This window comes from Pelophylax lessonae (genome assembly GCF_965119305.1).
Source record: "Pelophylax lessonae genome assembly, chromosome: 4".
NCBI lineage: Eukaryota > Metazoa > Chordata > Amphibia > Anura > Ranidae > Pelophylax > Pelophylax lessonae.
The window spans coordinates 354,201,783-354,222,889 of record NC_138771.1 but is presented as its reverse complement, the minus strand read 5'-3'; the positions used below and the strand labels follow the sequence as shown (position 1 = coordinate 354,222,889).

Genomic DNA, 21,107 nt, shown 5'->3' with positions numbered 1-21,107 from the left:
GTACAGTGTTTTGGCCTCCTATGTGTAGAGGAGTGTCAGCTCTCGGTGCTATGTATAGAGAAGTGGTGTCAGTGTACAGTACAGTGTCTGGGCCTGCTATGTGTAGAGGAGTGTCAGCCCTCAGTGCTGTGTATAGAGAATTGGTGTCAGTGTACAGTACAGTGTCTGGGCCTGCTATGTGTAGAGGAGTGTCAGCTCTCAGTGCTGTGTATAGAGAAGTGGTGTCAGTGTACAGTACAGTGTCTGGGCCTGCTATGTGTAGAGGAGTGTCAGCTCTCAGTGCTGTGTATAGAGAAGTGGTGTCAGTGTACAGTACAGTGTCTGGGCCTCCTATGTGTAGAGGAGTGTCAGCCCTCAGTGCTGTGTATAGAGAAGTGGTGTCAGTATACAGTACAGTGTTTGGGCCTCCTATGTGTAGAGGAGTGTCAGCTCTCAGTGCTGTGTATAGAGAATTGGTGTCAGTGTACAGTACAGTGTCTGGGCCTGCTATGTGTAGAGGAGTGTCAGCTCTCAGTGCTGTGTATAGAGAAGTGGTGTCAGTGTACAGTACAGTGTTTGGGCCTCCTATGTGTAGAGGAGTGTCAGCCCTCAGTACTGTGTATAGAGAAGTGGTGTCAGCGTACAATACAGTGTTTTGGCCTCCTATGTGTAGAGGAGTGTCAGCTCTCGGTGCTATGTATAGAGAAGTGGTGTCAGTGTACAGTACAGTGTCTGGGCCTGCTATGTGTAGAGGAGTGTCAGCCCTCAGTGCTGTGTATAGAGAATTGGTGTCAGTGTACAGTACAGTGTCTGGGCCTGCTATGTGTAGAGGAGTGTCAGCTCTCAGTGCTGTGTATAGAGAAGTGGTGTCAGTGTACAGTACAGTGTCTGGGCCTCCTATGTGTAGAGGAGTGTCAGCCCTCAATGCTGTGTATAGAGAAGTGGTGTCAGTGTACAGTACAGTGTTTTGGCCTCCTATGTGTAGAGGAGTGTCTGCCCACAGTGCTGTGTATAGAGAATTGGTGTCAGTGTACAGTACAGTGTCTGGGCCTCCTATGTGTAGAGGAGTGTCAGCCCACAGTGCTGTGTATAGAGAAGTGGTGTCAGTGTACAGTACAGTGTCTGGGCCTCCTATGTGTAGAGGAGTGTCAGCCCTCAGTGCTGTGTATAGAGAATTGGTGTCAGTGTACAGTACAGTGTCTGGGCCTCCTATGTGTAGAGGAGTGTCAGCCCTCAGTGCTGTGTATAGAGAAGTGGTGTCAGTGTATAGTACAGTGTTTTGGCCTCCTATGTGTAGAGGAGTGTCAGCCCTCAGTACTGTGTATAGAGAAGTGGTGTCAGTGTACAGTACAGTGTTTTGGCCTCCTATGTGTAGAGGAGTGCCAGCTCTCAGTGCTGTGTATAGAGAAGTGGTGTCAGTGTACAGTATAGTGTCTGGGCCTCCTATGTGTAGAGGAGTGTCAGCCCTCAATGCTGTGTATAGAGAAGTGGTGTCAGTGTACAGTACAGTGTTTTGGCCTCCTATGTGTAGAGGAGTGTCTGCCCTCAGTGCTGTGTATAGAGAATTGGTGTCAGTGTACAGTACAGTGTCTGGGCCTCCTATGTGTAGATGAGTGTCAGCCCACAGTGCTGTGTATAGAGAAGTGGTGTCAGTGTATAGTACAGTGTCTGGGCCTCCTATGTGTAGAGGAGTGTCAGCTCTCAGTGCTGTGTATAGAGAAGTGGTGTCAGTGTATAGTACAGTGTCTGGGCCTCCTATGTGTAGAGGAGTGTCAGCCCTCAATGCTGTGTATAGAGAAGTGGTGTCAGTGTATAGTACAGTGTTTTGGCCTCCTATGTGTAGAGGAGTGTCAGCCCTCAGTACTGTGTATAGAGAAGTGGTGTCAGTGTACAGTACAGTGTTTTGGCCTCCTATGTGTAGAGGAGTGTCAGCTCTCGGTGCTATGTATAGAGAAGTGGTGTCAGTGTATAGTACAGTGTTTTGGCCTCCTATGTGTAGAGGAGTGTCAGCTCTCGGTGCTATGTATAGAGAAGTGGTGTCAGTGTACAGTACAGTGTCTGGGCCTGCTATGTGTAGAGGAGTGTCAGCCCTCAGTGCTGTGTATAGAGAATTGGTGTCAGTGTACAGTACAGTGTCTGGGCCTGCTATGTGTAGAGGAGTGTCAGCTCTCAGTGCTGTGTATAGAGAAGTGGTGTCAGTGTACAGTACAGTGTCTGGGCCTGCTATGTGTAGAGGAGTGTCAGCTCTCAGTGCTGTGTATAGAGAAGTGGTGTCAGTGTACAGTACAGTGTCTGGGCCTCCTATGTGTAGAGGAGTGTCAGCCCTCAGTGCTGTGTATAGAGAAGTGGTGTCAGTATACAGTACAGTGTTTGGGCCTCCTATGTGTAGAGGAGTGTCAGCTCTCAGTGCTGTGTATAGAGAATTGGTGTCAGTGTACAGTACAGTGTCTGGGCCTGCTATGTGTAGAGGAGTGTCAGCTCTCAGTGCTGTGTATAGAGAAGTGGTGTCAGTGTACAGTACAGTGTTTGGGCCTCCTATGTGTAGAGGAGTGTCAGCTCTCAGTGCTGTGTATAGAGAATTGGTGTCAGTGTACAGTACAGTGTCTGGGCCTCCTATGTGTAGAGGAGTGTCAGCCCTCAGTGCTGTGTATAGAGAAGTGGTGTCAGTGTACAGTACAGTGTCTGGGCCTCCTATGTGTAGAGAAGTGTCAGCTCTCAGTGCTGTGTATAGAGAAGTGGTGTCAGTGTACAGTATAGTGTCTGGGCCTCCTATGTGTAGAGGAGTGTCAGCCCTCAGTGCTGTGTATAGAGAAGTGGTGTCGGTAACTCAGTATACAGTACAGACTGCTGGCCTCAGCCCTCAGTACAGCGTATTGAGTTGTTGCAGTGAGTGTCAGCCTCCTCCTGGCTGTGCTCCCTCCTCCCCCCACCCCCTCCATAGGAAAGCATTAGCCATCTCTGTGTATCATTCACAGGCTCCGTTTCCTGCAGCTGTCGCGGCCACCTTGGTGTCCTGAGTGGGCCGGGTTCCTCCATCCAGCCGTGTCCAGGTTCCTGGTGCAGACATGTCTGAGCAGAGTGGCAGCAGATACCAGCAGGTAGGAGGCGGGCGGGGGAAGCCTTGTAGGCGAGGCCGGGGATGAGCTGTGTGCAGTAGGCCTCAGTGTTGTTATTGTGAAGCTCTACACCCGGAACAGCAATCGGAGGCCAGCCTGGGCTCTCCCCGGAGTGACATAGCGGGGACATGTGGACGGTTCTTCCCGTGTGACATGAAAATTTAACACATTATTGACCAGGCTTGGAGCGTGGGGGGACATTGTTATCAGAACCATATGGATCTATATGGAAATTAGGAGCAGGGCTGAATACAGTGTGTATTTAGCTTCAGGATCAGTGGTTTTAGAATGGGTCTTATTAATGAGTGTTCCATTGGAGTGATATTAATAATCAGTGTACACAGATTAGGGGCCTGTCTGTTATCAGCCATACCAGTTCCCTCTATTGGAGGAGATTGGTCCTGTATGGAAATCCTTAGACACACACACCCTGACAAAATAAGGTTACAAATATAGACCAAGGCACATGTCTTGTAGATGATTATCATATGGTCTTGTATACAGTGTGGATGGTCAGAAATCCGCAGTGTTTTGTGGAGTGTAATAGAAGAGGGTAAAGTACAGCTCACTTTTCAGTTTATCTCTTGCCAAATGCGTATTTCCAGCTGCAAGAAAAGTGAGCCTTAATGCCCAGCCACCACCCAGTCTGGGTTCTGACTATTCCACTTCTTGGTTGGCTGAGCCATGATGACATCACTCCCACACATGGGCATCCACAGCGGCGTGTGATAAAAATGCCCCCAGCGCACTGACCGATCTGTCCCAAACAGCTGCTGGTTAGGGCTTCTGATTGGAAGCCAGTGAAAATGGCTCCAATCATGTGACTGCTGTGTCAGCAAATCACAACAGCTACATGATACAGAAGCTTCACCGCCCCCCCCGGGCATTGCATTTATAATTATTTTCTTTAGGCTACGTTCACATGTTAGCGTAGCGGACCGCGGCAGAATCACCGCGATTCTGCCGGCGATCCGGAAATCATTGCAAATCACGGGACGCCTGTGCATTGCAGTTGATTTGCAATGGCACCCCAAACGCTGTGCGATGTTGCAGCGATTTCCACCTGCCGACTCGCGGTACCATCGCGCAAACAAAATCGCGGGTCGCATGACGCCCCAAAGAAGCTCTTGTACCTTTTTTGGGTGATTTTGTTTGCGCGATGTTGCCGCGATTTCTGCCTGCTGTTTGGGGTGCCATTGCAAATCACAGGCAACGCACAGGTGTCCCACGATTTGCAATGATTTCCGGATCGCGGGCAGAATCGCGGTGATTCTGCCCACAATTAGCTACGCCCACATGTGAATGTAGCCTAAGGCGTTTTGGGGCGTTTTTGGGGAGTTTTTCTGCTCTAGGATCAGCTTCCTATTAATGGCAGTAGAACTGTTCTAATCGGTGCGACTCAGAAAAAGGTTCCTGCACTACTTTGGGGGCGATTTCATCCCAACTTGCATTGACTTCTGCTAATGAAGTCCCAAGCAAGCTGCAATGAAATCAAGCAGGATGTCAGCTGACAAAGTCGCATAGATGTGAACCGGCACTTACCTGTCCAGGAATCCAGCGATGTCCTCACCTTAACCGATTCTTCAATAGGCTTTGGGTGCAGGTGCCGGCATAGCAAGTAAGGGAAACAGGAAGTGAAGTGCAGCTTCACAGCAGGTTTCCTACTGCTCATGTGTGAGTGGTGCTGCGCCTTGTGAATGGTCCTGTAGTCTTCTGGGACCTGTGATGTGTCCCAGAAGACTGCGGGGGTAGGAGGGTGGGGCCCAACTTCTGGCTCAGATCGCCATGGCTGGAAGTGGGAGCAGGTACCTGTCAAAACCAGGTCCCCCCGCACCAAAAAAAAAGTGCCAAATGTGGCAGTAGAGATGGGGAGGATGAAAACAAGTGGAGCTTGTGTACAGTTTTTTTAAAGGGATGAGGTAGGCTAAGCTGCGTGTGCATGGCTCAGTGTACAGAAAGGCAGAATTGCTTGATTCCCCCTCTACTTTAAGGCTCTGTCCACATCTTGGGGTCCCGGATCACAGGCAGAATCGCCCCGATTCTGCTCGCGATCCCGAATCACAGCAAATCGATTCCCGTCACTTCCAAAGGCACCCCAAAACACGGTGCGATTTTGCCGCAATTGTTGCAGGACGAATCGCGGGTAAATCGCGCAAACAGAATAGCGGGACACCCGTTGCCCAAAAGAAGGATTTCTTTTGGGTGACGGGCATCCTACGATTCTGTTTGCTCGATTTTACCACGATTCGTCGGGCAACAATTGTGGCAAAATTGCGCTGCTTTTGGGCTGCCATTGGAAGTGACGGGGATTGCACGGGCGTCCCGCGATTTCCTGTGATTCGGGATCGTGACGATCCGGGACACCACGGGGTGAATGGAGCCTCAGGCCTAGTACACACTAGTAGCTTTTTCTTTTTCGTCCAACCCAGCGGACTAAACAAAAAAAACTGACTGTTCAGGGGTAGCTACTGTACTAACTATCTGACATTAGTACAGCGATCTCCCCTGCTGTTATATTGTGTTCTGACAGGGGGACAGTCCCCCCTGGTTTCTATTGAACCAGCCAATGCCGTCTGACATGCGGCCTTTGTGTACTAGGCTTAAGCAGTGTTAATGGGGATATCTCCCGCTGCCAGCTATTGCCACTCGCAACTCTCCGAATACCCAAAGGGCTTGTTTGAAGTGATTGTAAACCCTTTTTTTTTTTTTTTTTCTTTTTTGATAAAAAACATGCTATACTTACCTGCTCTGTGCAATAAGGTTTGTTTTTTTTTTTAAAGAGGTTGTAAACCTCCGTTTTTTTTTTTTATTTTTTTTTAAACGAACACCTGAAAGAAAAACACATAATGAGCTAATATAGATCGCATACTAGCTCATTATGAAATACTTACCTAAGAACAAAGCCCCCGAAGTGCCGACCGCTTACCTGTCCATGGGCGACATGTTCTGTCGCCCTTCTTCCGGGTAAGCTTACCTATAGGTACAAGTTGTAGAGGAGGGTTTACTTTAATTAAAAAATGGACTTTCACTTTTAGCAGATGGAATCGTTTATGTAAATGATTTGTTGGTAAGGTTGGCTCTTTATTGCAGAAGTTTTCCCCTTCGTCCAAAGCATCTGAGACCTTGTTCATCTTTTCCTGCGGATTCCCTGGTTTGTGTCACATGATTTTAACTTTGTTGTTGCATATATAAAGAATGAGGGTTTCTAAAAATTCTGCTGAGAATGCTTGAAGTAAGCAGATTCATCCAGTTCCCCGGAGTGGTTTTTGTGTGCAGCACAAGATTTTCTTTGCAGTATTGCTTCATGTTGGCTGGTGTCTCAGACAGCTGTTATTACAGCTATGGATAGCGGTTCAACTCCTTATTCAGCATTCAAACAGAAAAGAGAAAGATCAGACACTAGACCTCTGATTTAGGGCTCTTTCACACGGGCGTTCCTTTTTTTTTTGCCCGATCAGGTCCTTTTTTTTTTTTTTTGTAACGGACACGGATGACACTTGTGTCATCCGGTCCGTATGTCCGTTTTTCATCCCATCCGTTTGCGGATGAAAAACTGACATAATGCATATCTATGTAAATACGGATGTCTGCGGATGACACCACTGACATCCGTTTTTGCTTCCGTTCCGTTTTTTGAAAGGAAGAAAAAATAGGGTTCTCCTCCGTTCAAAAAAACTGAACTGAACTGAACTGACAAAAAACGGATGTCAGAGGATGATCATCCGATGACATCCGTATTTACATAGAGATACATTATGTCCGTTTTTCATCCGCAAACGGATGGGATGAAAAACGGACATACGGAACGCCCGTGTGAAAGAGCCCTTAATCTTTTTAATAAAATGTTATTTTTCTCAGATGTCCACTACATCCGCCCCCCCCCCCCCCCCCACTTGAACAGATTGCATGTGTAGCAACATTTTGGTCACCATGCACTGTATCTGATCCCCCAACCCCCAACCACCATATACTACCTGAGTAAGCTGTACTGCTTCTCTACCTTCTCACCCATTCCTGTACTCACTATTACAATATGAAGTTGAAGACCAGCACAACAAATTCTGGATGGATCCTTTGCACACTGCTACACCCTTTCCAGCAAGCTATGCAATGAAAAACAGGGATATTTAGTTCACATTTATTGTTTAGGCTGACCAACTGCATCAAAGTAATCCTTCTTCTGGCTAGTCCTACAATGCCTTGCTATGGTGGACACCATGCCAACATGGGGCATAAAGACCCAAGGTGGGGGAGAGCAACTAGGTTCAGATCTGGTCACTGACCTGCGTTACAACAGAGAAAAGATATACCTGTGCTCAAATCCTAATAGCTTGTTCATGTATTTGAACTATCAGGTGCCAAAGGGGTGTGACCACATATTAACCACTTGCCAACCAGCCTCCACAGTTTTATGGCGGCAGGTTCGAGGGAGCGACTCTGTAGGCGCCAACTCGCCAGCGGGGAAGCTGAGGCGTGGGGCCAGCGGCCGCGATTGCCGCTGGGCACCCGTGATCTCTCCCCATGAAGAGAGAATGGCGGTCTGCTGTTGTAAACACAGCAGACCTTTGTTTTCTTTGCTTTCAACACAGAGCCCCTGTGATCCTCCTATTTACTGCTGGTTCACACTACCGGGACTTGTCAGGTGACTAGGTCGCTTGACAAGTCGTGCTCCATTCTGTGCTATGGGAACCGTTCTAATAGGAGCCACTTAGAAAAAGGATCCTGCACTACTTTTGACCGAAGTCGGAGCGACTTGCACTGACTTCCATTATGTGAAGTCCGTGCAAGTCGCGCCGAAGTCGCGGTGCACGGCGACTTCACTAGTCGCCCCCGAAGTCGTATCGCCATAGCGTGAACCGACTCTTAGGAACACAGGTCTTGTGTTGATATTACAAGCCCATCCCCCCTGCAGTTTGAAAATACCCCCTAGGCTCACACTTAACTCTTTGATCGCCCCTGGGTTAACCCCTTCCCTGCCAGTGTCATTTACAGTAACAGTGCATATTTTTAGCAGTGATTACTGTAGTAATGTCACTGGTCCCCCCAAGAGTGTTAAAAAAATGTCAGTTAGGGGTCCGATCTTTTTGCTGCAATGTCGCAGTCCACTAAAAATCGCTGATCGTCGCCATTACTAGTAAAAAAAAAAAAAAAAAAATTAATAAAAATGACATAAATCTTTCCCCTAGTTTGTAGATGTGATAATTTTTGTGTAAACCAATCAAAATACGCTTATTGTTTTTTTTTTACCAAAAATATGTAGCAGAATACCAATTGGCCTAAAAAATTTTTTATTGGGAATGTTGTATAGCAGAAAGTAAAAAATATTGTTTTTTTTTTTTTTTTTCAAAATTGTCACTCTTTTTTTTTTTTTTTTTTTTTTGTTCATAGCGCAAAAAATAAAAATTTTTTGTAGGAAAAAAAAAAATCAATTTTATTTGGGTACAGCGTTGCACGACTGCGCAATTGTCCGGTAAAGTAACGCTGTGCAGAATTGCAAAAAATGGGCTGGTCATTAACCACTTTACCACCGGAGGATTTTGCTGTCTTACGTCTGGGCCACTTTTTGCGATTCGACACTGTGCGACTTTAACTGACAATTGCGCAGTCATGCAACGCCGTACCCAAACGAAATTTACGTCCTTTTTTTCCCACAAACAGAGCTTTCTTTTGGTGGTATTTGATCACCTGTGCGATTTTTACTTTTTGCGCTATAAACAAAAAAAATTATTTTGAAATTTTGAAAAAATAACAATATTTTTCACATTTTTTTATATGAAATTCCTCCCCCCAAAAAATGTAAAAATCAAAATTTTTTATCATTTTAGGCCAATTTGTTTTCTGCTACATATTTTTGGTAAAAAAATTGCAATAAGCGTATTTTGATTGGTTTGCGCAAAAGTTATTGCGTTTACTAACTAAGGGAAAGATTTCTGTCATTTTTGGTGTTTTTTTTTTTTTTTAACGAGCAATGGCGGCGATCTGCGTTTTTTTTTTTTTTTTTTTTGCGGGACTGCGACATTGCAGCGGACAGATCGGACCCTTGGCTGACATTTTTGACAATTTTGGGGGTACCAGTGACATTACTACAGTAATCAGTGCTATACATATGCACTGTTACTGTAAAAATGACACTGGCAGGGAAGGGGTTAATTTTTATTGGAGAGGGAGGGGTTAATGTATGCCTGGTGCTTACTAACATGTGTGGGGGGAGGTGACTGAGTGACACAGGGACAGATCGCAGGTTCAGCTATGCTGAACCCTGCAATCTGACCCTGCCTGTCACTTAGGAGATCCGCCGGCTTTGTTTACACAAGCAGGCGGATCTCCACACTCGATTCCCCGACGATAGGGGAAGAGCTGCGGTGATCACCGCTGCTCCTCCCCTGGCCCGACTCCCGCTGTGACTGAATACGCGCGCTGCCGAGAGAGGGGAATGTCTGGCGACGTAGGTCTACGTCGTCAGACGTTATCGAGCCACTGTGCCGCAGTAGCAGCTCAGTGAGCAGCGGTAAAGTGGTTAAGGGGGAAAATCTTCTGGTCCAGAAGTAGTTAACACAACAGATTCTGGATGGACCTCTGTATGCTGCTACACCCTTTCCAGCAAACAATGCAATGAAAAACAGAGATATTTAGTTCACATAAATAGCACCTGAAAGTTCAAATACATGAACAAGCTATTAGGATTTGAGCACAGGTATATCTTTTCTCTGTTGTAACGCAGGTCAGGGGCCAGATCTGAACCTAGTTGCTCTCCCCCACCTTGGGTCTTTATGCTCCATGTTGGCATGGTGTCCACCGTAGCAAGGCAGTGTAGGACTGGCCAGAAGAGGGATTACTTTGACGCAGTTGGTCAGCTTAAAAATGTATTGCAATATATGTGAACTAAATATCCCTTTTTTTCATTGCATAGCTTGCTGGAAAGGGTGTAGCAGTGTGCAGAGGGTCTATCCAGAATTTGTATTGTTAATATGTGGTCACACCCCTTTAGCACCTGCTAGTTCAAATACATGAACAAGCTATTGGGATTTGAGCACCGGTATATCTTTTCTGTGTTGTAGACCAGTGCATGCTAGTATGATCACAATTCTTTATTTTTTACACAGGATTAAAAAAAACAAGTGTCCTTCCTTGAAGCAAGAAAGGATGCTTGGTTTGTAAAGTGGTTGTAAAGCTCAGACATGAAATATGAACAAAGCATTTCCATCTATAGTTTGTACTTGTCTCAATGAAAAGCAGGAAGTGTCATTTCTGTCTGCTGCTTCCTTCCTCTGCTATCTTCATGAGGCACTTCTGACAATTTTCCTGACACCAAGAAAAAAATGGTGATCAGGGAGGGACTCTCCTCACTTTCAGCTCTCCACCCCCTTTTTTCTGAACTCTGACACAGGCTTATAAATTCAGCACTTTGAACAGATGAAGAGAAGAGAAGACTGAAGACAGACAGCTACGAGGATTTCTTTCATCTTTGTGTATCACCTGAGGCCAGCCACTTTACTGGGTATATGTAAGGATTTTTCAACCACTTTAATCCTGTGTTAAAGGAGTATTGTGATCCCACTAGCGCAGCCTTTCTCAACCTTTCTTAACCTTTTCAATGCAGTGCAACTCTTTAAATAACTTTCCAGTCTCAGGGAACCCCTGCTAAAAATTACAATATACTCAATACATGATCCATTAGTGTGATGATCAATGGGAAGAATGTTTATTACACTTGTGGTCATTGGGAAGAGTTCCCCACTTAGAGATAACTAAAAAGATCATTGGTGTCAGTGGGAACCCTGGTTGGGAAACCCTGCACTAGCTGTGCTGATTCTCAAATTCAGATTGCTATTGTGGCTGTCAGGAGCCTCCCGAGCACCGCACCCTTGCACCAGACCTTTCAGGTTGAGCGGGGGCTACTATTTAGCTGTGACTTACCACTGCATCCTTTACAACTCACCCCTTCTCCCACCAATGCTTATTCATTACCACTGCCATGCCTGGAGGCCCATCTCTCACCTCAGGCCTGCATAAAGTGCCTCCCACCTTCAAAACTGCCCCTGCACCCTCCCTTTCCCTATACTTTCACAGCTGTGCACACACCTTCTCTCATACAAAGACAGTACACACTTCCCACCACTGTTGCTCTATGACCCCCCCCCCCCCCATGTTAGTCTATGCCTGCTGGATAGCATCCCTTTACTACTAGGGCTCATTCTCATGTGCAGCAGACATGTCACCTCTCACTGCTTGTTTCAACCCTAAAAAAGCTTCTACAACCACATGGTTGCAGGGCAGTTGCGTCTCAGCCCCGTACACTTGAATAGGTCACATTTGGCGGTGGTACCGCCTGCAACGTGATTTAATTTTTGTAGCAGCCGTGCAGCAAAGCATTGCAGCCATAGTATGTGTATATCCCTGAGCAGCTTCATGCCCTTATTTAGGTTGGCTGTTGGGAGGGATGGCACAACCATGGCTCAACCGCCTGCTTTTACTACCTCCTTACCACATTTGTGCTTGAGCCCTTGCACACAATGCCCCTTCTCCTGCTCCAGTGTCTGGTCTTAGCATTGTCATTCTGGAGGAATCACCTGGTCACTCCCATAGCTTACTTGTTACAGTGAGCTGGGAGGGGAGCAAGGGGTGAGAAAGGGATAGTTCTCTTCTTTCTTGCTACAGAAATTAATTGAAGCAATTCTCACTTCTGTGGCCTCTATGCTACGAGAAGCGATCGTGTTGCTGATACTGGAAAATAGGATATTTGATGTTTATGCACGTACAACATACTGATTAGCAATATGATGCTACTCACATGTATGCTTTCATTTTATAGGCTTTACAGAATTTGTCCACTCAAGACTGGTATTATAATTTTCAGTAGATTTTAGTAGATTGAAACATATACCAGTTTGCTTCATCTGTCAGAAGATTAATATGTGTGACTTCAGCTGGATGTACAGATTCGTGCCTGTTGTCTTCCTTGTAAGTGGTTTGACTTTTAATGATGGATACAATATTAGCATTGACACGTTTGCCTATCGAGCCCTTAGCCATTGGATGTCACCCAATGCAGTTGTTTTTAGATGAAATGGGAAACTGTCTGTGGGACAAAGAAGGATGATAAAATGTCTGGAGATGATGCTGTCTATAGGATTATTATTTGTGGGTAGACTGCATTAAACTTTTTATTACTTGGTAAATTCATATGATTCATTATTAGTGCCCCTGGAAAACAAATTAGAGACAGAATGCTTCTTGTTTGCGGTTACATGTTGTAACCCTAAATTTTGCTTCGCTGCCAGCCCCTTTCTTTCAAGCTACCATCATGCACTGTATAAGTGTTTGCAAGAAACAAAGGCTCTAAATACCTTTTTGAGAAGTGTCTTCAGGGCGGTCACGTGACTCCCAGATGCTCTGCTATTACTATTCAGGGCTACAGCAGGAGGAGCTTAGCTCTTCCTCTGATGTCAGCTGGGAGTCACGTGACCAGCGAGCTGCTGCTCGGCTCCTTTGGCTGTAGCCCTGGATTGTGTTTTCAGAGTGGCCGGGAGTCACGTGACCGGCCTGAAGCTACTTCACAAAAAATGTATTTAGAGCCTTTGTTTCTTACAAACACTTATACAGTGCAGGCTGGGAGCTTGAAAGAGAGGGGCTGGCAGTGACATTGTACTTCTTTTTATTAACAGCAGCGGGGGGGGGGGGGGGGGTTGGAGGAGAGAGATACACAGGCTCCCGAGCTGACAGGGAGGGGATGGAAGAGAGCAGAGAAGAAAGCTGCGGATGACGGAGGCACGCAGGCAGACCACGGTAATCAGGTTTTTTACAGTTTTCAGAGGGGCAGGTTAGACAGCACAAGCAATGTGCTGTTTACCCTGCTAAGAGAAAACAGGATCTCCATTTTTTTATTTTTTTAGGGTAACAATCACTTTAAATAAAGACTTAAAGGCATAGTCCACCTTTTGTGACCATGTTTCATACTATCCATGAGTAGGCTTTAACATGCAGATCACAGCAAAACCATGTTAGAAAATATATGGGATCCTCAGCCTGGGCTCCAACCAAGCCACTCCCCAATTAATTTCGCCCCCCGTGGCCTGGTTGGAGCCTGAGCTGAGGGTGACATAAACCTTCTCACAGGGTTTTGCTGTGATGTGTGACTTTTAGGACTTTCTTTCCCTACTGGATGTTTTAAGCTTGTACAAGTTCTGTCTTTGTCGGCACTCCTAGTGGTTTGTTATGCAAGAGGACCTTGAGAACCTTGAGCAGCACCTGTAATTTTTTGTTGTGGGGCTTTAGGTTTAACCTGATCACATTCCTCAGCCCCTCCACCCTCAAACTGCCCCCTCCCACATGGGGTTCTACTCTACACAGCCCTCTGCATTCTTTTGGATTGAGTGCCAATGTGTGTGCATGGAAAGGACTACAGGTCCTGCTACATAGCAGAGGGACTTGTAGATATCAATGGAGCACAGGTGCAGTAATGTCGCCACACTTGTAGTGCATGGATTCATTCCTCCAGCCACATATTGGTTCATGCCTCCGTACTCCCCTGAATAAGAGACTTTAGGAGCCTGTGTATTGCACCCACAATCAACTGACCACGGTTGAAATTCTCTGCAGGTTGCAAAGGGAACAAATTAATAAGTGCACTTTTTTTTATTTTTTAAACCAATGCATTGATTATTTGTTTTCCAAAAGGTGGACTAAAAGTTTAAAATCATAAATTTGGTGTTTTTAAAATTCATCTGTAGTTTACATGGGCATAAATATCTGAAATGGAATTTTGAGCCAGGTTTTTAGCAGCTTATTTATTTGGTCCAGTGACCTCACCATAATTTTTTGTTGGGTGCATGTATTCCACAAACATAACCACCAAACCTAGAAGTACCATTTTGTTGTACGTGACAGCTAAATTCCTCCCGCCAAATTATTGAGCATGTAAAACAGAAAAATAAGCTTATACCAGGATATAGAGTTGCTTGAGCAGCTGATAGCGAGTAAAACTAGCTGGGTGGAGCACAATGAAAAAATTTGAAGAACACATACCATATATACAGTATATATATATATATATATATATATATATATATATATATATATATATATATATATATATATATTATTTTTTTTTTTTTTTTTTTTTTTTTTTTTTTTTCATTTTTTGGATTAGCAAGGCTTTTAGTGATAGTGCATGGTACGAGTTCTAGCAGGTATTGCATTTTGTTAGTGCAAACATGGTGCAAAACATTCCATGTATGCATACATGGAAATAAACAGTGAGTATATACTGTATGTAATTTGGGGGGCCAGAGGACTTGGAAGATAGCTCAAGTGGGGACTCTAGCTCAGAAGAGGGCAAACTCAAATGGGGAAAAACGAGAGACGTGAAAAAATTCCTGTTTCCTCCAGGTGAAAGTGAAACTCTTTTTAAATTAATTTATGACACTTTAGAGCTGGAAGAAAAGAAGAGTAAGGAATTGTCCATCCACGATAAGCTTTACGCAGGATTACAAAAATAGTTTTTCTCCCCCAAAATTCTCAAAATGAGGTTCCCATTTAAGAAAGAGGATGCTTCGCTCTGGATGCAGATTTATCCTTTGACGATGCAGGATCCCTATCGTTAGGAAGGCAGAGGGTTTTTTGAAGAAGGCATGGGATGCAGGGGCAGCGAGTTATCAACCAACCATTGCTTTAACCTGCATTGCCAGAACCCTTGACCTCTGGTTAAAACTACTGCAGATATTGGTGGAAAATGATACCCCTAAGGAAGAGCTCACAGATGCCCTTCTAATTCTCAACAAGGCTTGTGTCTTACATCGCACATGCTTCATTTGAAGCCATTCGATTCCCAGCTAGGTGTACAGCCCTTATCAACCAGGCAAGAAGAGCTATCTGAATAAAAACCTGGGCAGGTGACACCTCATCAAACTGTGTTCACTATTGTTTAAGGGGAGCTTGGTGTTCAGTGAATATCTGGATTTAGTAATAGAAAGATCAACAGATAGACAGAAGAGCTTTCCAGTGCCCAGAAAACAACCGAGCAAAAAAGGATTTTGTTCTTTCAGGAAGACGGACTAAAAAGATCCTGAAAAGCAAGATCAGAAAAGACCCTGGCAATACAAACATTTTTATTTAAAGCGGAGTTCCGGGCACAGAATCGTTTTTTTTTTTTTCAATCTCCCCCTAACAATCACCCTTACACATCGATACATCCGCTAATCCTGGTTAGAATGGTGAAATAATGAGTTTGCAAGAATAAAATCTTACTTTATATAATTTCTGATGTGCGGCGCCATCTTTGTTGTGGATTGCCGAGTCCGTTGTGGGGAAATGTCTTCCCTTCTTCCTGATTCCAGTGGGCGTAGGCCTGTGAGTCAAGAAATGAGAACAGTGGTCGGCCGCCCATGTGACTGCAAAGTGCATCATGGGAGGGCCGAGGAAGAGCTCCCAGGACGCATTGCGGCAGTAAGTGACGAGGAGAGCCGAGGCACAGGAGGGAGGAAGTCCTTTGAAAGGTGAGTATACAAACCTCTGTAAACAGGTAAGTGAAAAAAAAAAAACTATGGGAATATCCAATTCTGACTCAGCGGAGAGTAAGGAATACAATGCAGTAATTATTAGAAATTGAATTTTGTGCCCGGAACTCCGCTTTAATCCCCCACAGCCTAAAAAGAAAAGTCAATGTCTTCCCATGGTGGGTAGAAGGGAGGCTGAGTGCCTTCCTACCCCAATAGCAAGCAACTACAAACAATGCTCGCATTTTAGAGCTATTCAGCATGGTTTACAGGATAGAGCTCAATCAAAAACCACCCCAAGCATTTTTTGTGACCCAGTTACCCAAGAATGCCGTCATGGCGCCGGCAATGACAGATTTGCTCCAAGAGATGGTGAACCAAGGAGTCATATCTCCCCTATCACAGAAATAATAACGTGGCATTTTCTATTCTCCTATCTTCCTGAGAAGGAAACAGTCAGGAAAATACATGTTAATACTCACCCTAAGGATGGTCAACAAGATGGTTAAATGCAAAAAATTCAAGATGAAAACTTCTATCTCGGGGAGTGTTCATGGCCTACTGTTGACTTAAAGGACACATATATACACATACCCATCAGGGAATGTTCAAGAATTTCCCTCAGGTTTGCAGTATGGGTCCAAGCCAAACTGTCTGCTTTCAATTCAACGCTCTGGCATTTGGGTTGGCAGCTGCACCAAAAATCTTCACAAAGGTACTAGCCGAAGCTTTACAGACCTTACGACTAGTGGGAATCCAAATAATATCTGAACGACTTGCTCTTGTTCGCGGAGTCAGCAACAGAGCTGGAAAAATGCTTAAAGGTCACCCTGGCTCATCTTAAGAATCTGGGGTGGATTATAAACTCAGAAAAGTCAAACTTGCAACCTATGCAGAGGGTCACATTCCTAGGCTACATAGTAAACTATCTGGAGGCAAAAATCTTTCTAGAAGAAAAAAAGCGATTCACTAATAGTAGAATCCTCCCAAGACAGTTCTAAGCCTCAAGACCTTGATCAAAGAGATAATGATGCTGTAAAGCCCGTACACACGAACAGAAAATCGTACAAAAAATGCCGCTTTTGAAGTGATCGTATGATAATCTGATCGTTAGTACGCAGCCTTTGAGAGTCAAGAGAGTATCAAAAAATGGGGCGTAGGTTGGGATTTTAAAGGGTACCGTTCTATAACGTTACCGTTATTGGTCCATGTGTCGAAGCTCCATCGTCTGCACAAGAATGGCGTTCCGTGCCTGTCTTATATGTATCCTCAACTCCTTGGTCATCCGTAGGCGACGCGCGCCATGGTGACGTCACGGAGTCAGATGTACAACTGCGCACGCGCGTCGATAGACGCGATGCGCAGCTGTCAGAGACACAGAGGTCCGCCCTTCTTCCGGTTGCTGCGCAACCTGAGACGCCAGAAGACAACAAGGCTGTAGATGGAGATGGCGCTAATGGAAGGGGGTCCATCCGTGTAGACAAAGGGGCACGGTGCAATTCATACACCATGAACCTCTGTACATCACATGCCAGCCCGTGGGACCTCACAGGCAAACCTATGCACCAGGCCCCGAATGGTCTCTACTTACAGTAGGAGACTACAATGCCTAGTATTCAGAATATATGCCACTGTTTACATCTGTGCAAAAGTAAAAACTGTACCTATTCTTGTCATTTTATTTAGTTGCTTATCACTAAGCTCTATCCCTTGTACCCCTGAGGAAGTGGTACATACCGCGAAACATGTCGGGTAGTGGAGTTCGGATCGATTAGAGAGATACACACTGGCTCTGGCATATCCACATCCCACATATTCAAGGATTTGACCTTATTATGATATTTTATCAATTTATGTTGTTACCATGATGATGTTTTCATATTGTCTTGTAACAGTATTGTCCACTATTGTTTGTCCCTATGTTGGGAAATTTATGTGAGTAATAAAATTACAACTTTTTAGACAAACTTCGCATACACATTCTTTGTTATTGGTTATAGAACGGTACCCTTTAAAATCCCAACCTACGCCCCATTTTTTGATACTCTCTCTATTCTGACTAGGGATGAGGTACCTTAGGATTTAATAATCAATTCAATGAACTAATTTTTGCCAGCCTTTGAGAGTCGATCATGACAGCTTATCTGATATTATACGATCGGACATGCACAAAACTTTTTTTTTTTTTTGTACGATACCAGATCGCACAATTTTCGTTTAATCAGTACAGTTGTTGTTCGAAAATGCAATACAAATACATTACAACCCATTACATCACTTCCGAATTTTTATTCTGTCGTACGAGAATTTTGGTAAAAAGGAGGATGATCATTTGCCCGATAATCTCATTGTGTGTACCGGGCTTTAGGCATAATGGCAGCAGCAATTCCAGCAGTTCCATGGGCTCAGTCTCACATGAGATCACTTCAGAAGTTCATGCTGACTGGGACAGTCATCAACAGTCACTGAGCAACCTAGCGGAGTTGCCTGGTCAGGTGAAGGAGTCTTTACAGTGGTGGCTACAGGAGAAGAATCTGGCATTGGGGTGGGCCTGGACGCAGGAAAGCCCAATAAAAATGACAAGGGATGCGAGTGTGTGGGGATGGGAGCCCACATGAACCATCAGGTAGCCCAAGGGAAATGGGAGCATAGGTGGGCCAGGCCCTCATCAAATGTAAGAAAGTTAAGAGCTAACTGGGAAGCCCTGCACGCCTTTGCATCCATCCGTAATAAAGGGAAGTCATGTATTGATTTTCTCAGACAACGTTGCCGCGGTTTCTTATATAAACAAACAAGGAAGCACACGCTCAGAAATCCTCATGGAATTTGCAGAGCTAATATTCTCTGGGGTGGAAGTAAACATTCTTTCTCTAGCAGCATTACATCTCAAGGGGGAGTTAAACACGCTTGCAGGCATCCTGAGCAGAGAACAAATCTTCCACACAGAATGCAATCTGAATCAAGAAGTGTTTACTATGATCATTCAAAAATGGGGCCACCCATAGGCAGACCTTTTTTCTTCCTCAAAGAACAAGAAGGTGGAGAAATTCTTTTTTTGCACAGGGAATCAAGGGCTGGATGCATTCCTCCATCCTTGGGCAGGAAAGCTCTTGTATGCAGGCTCATTCCCAAAGTCTTGCAGAAGATCAAATCTTCTGAGGTGAAGGTAATTCTCATAGCCTTAGCATGGACGAAAAGGTCTTGGTTAGTGACTCTCCAAAAAATGTCAATGGCAGATCCTTGCAGGCTTTCGGTGGGGGGGGGGATCTACTGATACAAGGGAAATAATGTCACCCTCATGTGGACTGTTTTTCATTGACAGAAATTACCAAACATAATTCAGGCCAAAATTTGGAAGAAATTCTGTGCCTGGTGAAAAGAGAAGGTCAAGATTTCTGGGGCTATTACTTCGGCAGTTCTTGATTTGTGACAGGACAGTTCAGACTTGGGGCTCGTGCCCAACACTTTAAAGGTTCAGATGGCAGCAATGTCAGATTTCCTAGACTTTCGGTTAGTAAACCTATTCATCAAAGCACTCTGAAGGAGGAGAGCTCCTCAGCAAAAGAAGGTTTCTCCTTGGATTTTTTTCATAGTACTAAAGAGCTTTATGAAACAACCCTTTGAGGCACTGGAAGAAAGGTAATTGAAGATACAAACTTACAAGACCGTACTATGTATCGCCTTAGTTTTGGCCAGTGGAGTAAGTGAGCTGCAAGCTGCTGTATGTCAGTAGCTAGCAGAGCCTTCTGCTCTCTTTTACTAGATAATATAATTTTGTCTCTGGATCCAGGTTGTTTCCCTAAAGTTTCCTCAAACTTCCACAGGTCACAGGAGATTTTGATCCCTTCTTTTTTTTGAACACGCAAAAAATCCAAAAGAGGAAGATTTACAACATAAGAAGATGCTTACTGTGCTATATTGAATGGTCCAAAGATTGGAGGACTGTACCCAACTTTTTGTGCTTTACTCGGGGTCTAGGAAAGAATCAGGTGTTCAGTTATTGGTTTTTTACTGAGGGGCCCTGGAATAGTGCATGCTTTTATAGTAATGTGGATTTATGTTCCTGTGCTAGGTGGGAGGAGTCTCTCTCTCCCTCCCGGAAATCAAGTTAACAGATAATCACTCGTTTTGTGCTTCTATGCATATTTTTATGGCATGTGTGCTTTATATTTATTACTTTGGTTTTAAATTTGTTGAACCAAATAATAGTGTATATATATATGTCAGCTGTGGAAAACAAGTATTTAGGAGGTAAACAGCTTTAGGCACCCAGGAAGCATGTACTTAAGATCTTCAAATAATAAAATAACTTTGCACCACTGCAACACCCCCCTCCCCCCTTCTACAAACCTAAAGAGGTAGTAAAGTCTTCTAACTTTTTTTTTTTTTCTGGCCCCCATTAGGAACAATAGTCTGGCTATCGCCTGGGTGAGTTCCTTAGGGACCCTCGGGTGTAAGCCATTTGGTCCCAGGGACTTATTTATATTAAGTTTTTTAAGTCTATTTCTGGCTCTACTGTTAACCATGAGGATGTTTCCTGTGATGTGTTATTAACCTTAACGTTATAGTCTAGGTGTTTGAATCCCCCCTTTTCTTTTGTGAATACTGAGGAGAAGAATTTATTCAGAACCTTTGCCTTCTCTCTGTCCTTTGTAGCCAAATTCCCTTCATCATCCTTTATGGGGCCAATATGTTCTGGCCTCACTTTCTTACTATTTATATACTTAAAGAATTTCTTGGGGTGTTTTTTTTTTTTTTTTTTTTTTACTCTCTTCCGCAATGTGCCTTTTGTGTTCTATCCTTGCCGCCTTGATTGCACTCTTACATTTCTTTGCAGTCTTTGAAATGTTGGAATGTTGACAATGACTCCTCAGCCTCGTATTTTTTGAAGGCCTTTTCTTTTGTTTTTATATGCATTTGTACATTCAAGTTTAGCCACCGAGGGTTTATTTTAGCTCTTTTAAACCTATTCCATGTTGGAATTCACTGGCCAATACCTTTACTGTATTTAGTATGTTCTTAAAGCACTCCCATTTTTCCTCAGTGTTCTTTTTTTTTCTTAGGATTCTATTCTATTTAATATCATCTAGCAAAGGGCACAGTTATGGAAAGTTAGCTCTTTTGAAATTCAGTGTCCTTGTATTACCCTTGTGTTTCCCATTTCTGTGATTTATACTGAAACTAACTGACCTGTGGTCACTGTTTCCTAAGTTTCCCCGTATTTCTACATCCTTGATCAGATCTGTATTATTCGTAATCAGTAGGTATAGTAACGCATTGTTGCTTGGTGCGTTCATGATCTGATCCATGAAATTGTCTACAAAATATTTTGAAAATGGCGAGCCTTGGACGAATGCATGGTTCCTTCTGCCCAGTCTATATCTGGATAATTAAAATCCCCCATTATAATGACATTTTCCATCCTTGCCGCCATACCAAGCTGTGATAGGAGGTCTGCCTCCACCTCCTCCCTCTGGTTAGGGGGCCTATAGCATACACCCAGTAATACTTTCCCCAT

At 44.3% G+C, this 21,107-nt stretch overlaps 1 protein-coding gene across 1 annotated transcript in view; it reads left to right on the top strand.

Moving 5' to 3' along the window:
- The first annotated feature begins 2,889 nt into the window (after positions 1-2,889).
- NDFIP1 (Nedd4 family interacting protein 1) overlaps positions 2,890-21,107 on the top strand; it is a 65,343-nt gene continuing 47,125 nt past the window's right edge. The window contains exon 1 of the mRNA XM_082255917.1: positions 2,890-3,077. Within this exon, the coding sequence (XP_082112043.1) occupies positions 3,045-3,077 (33 nt within the window). The 5' untranslated portion in view covers positions 2,890-3,044. The remainder of the gene's footprint in view (positions 3,078-21,107) is intronic.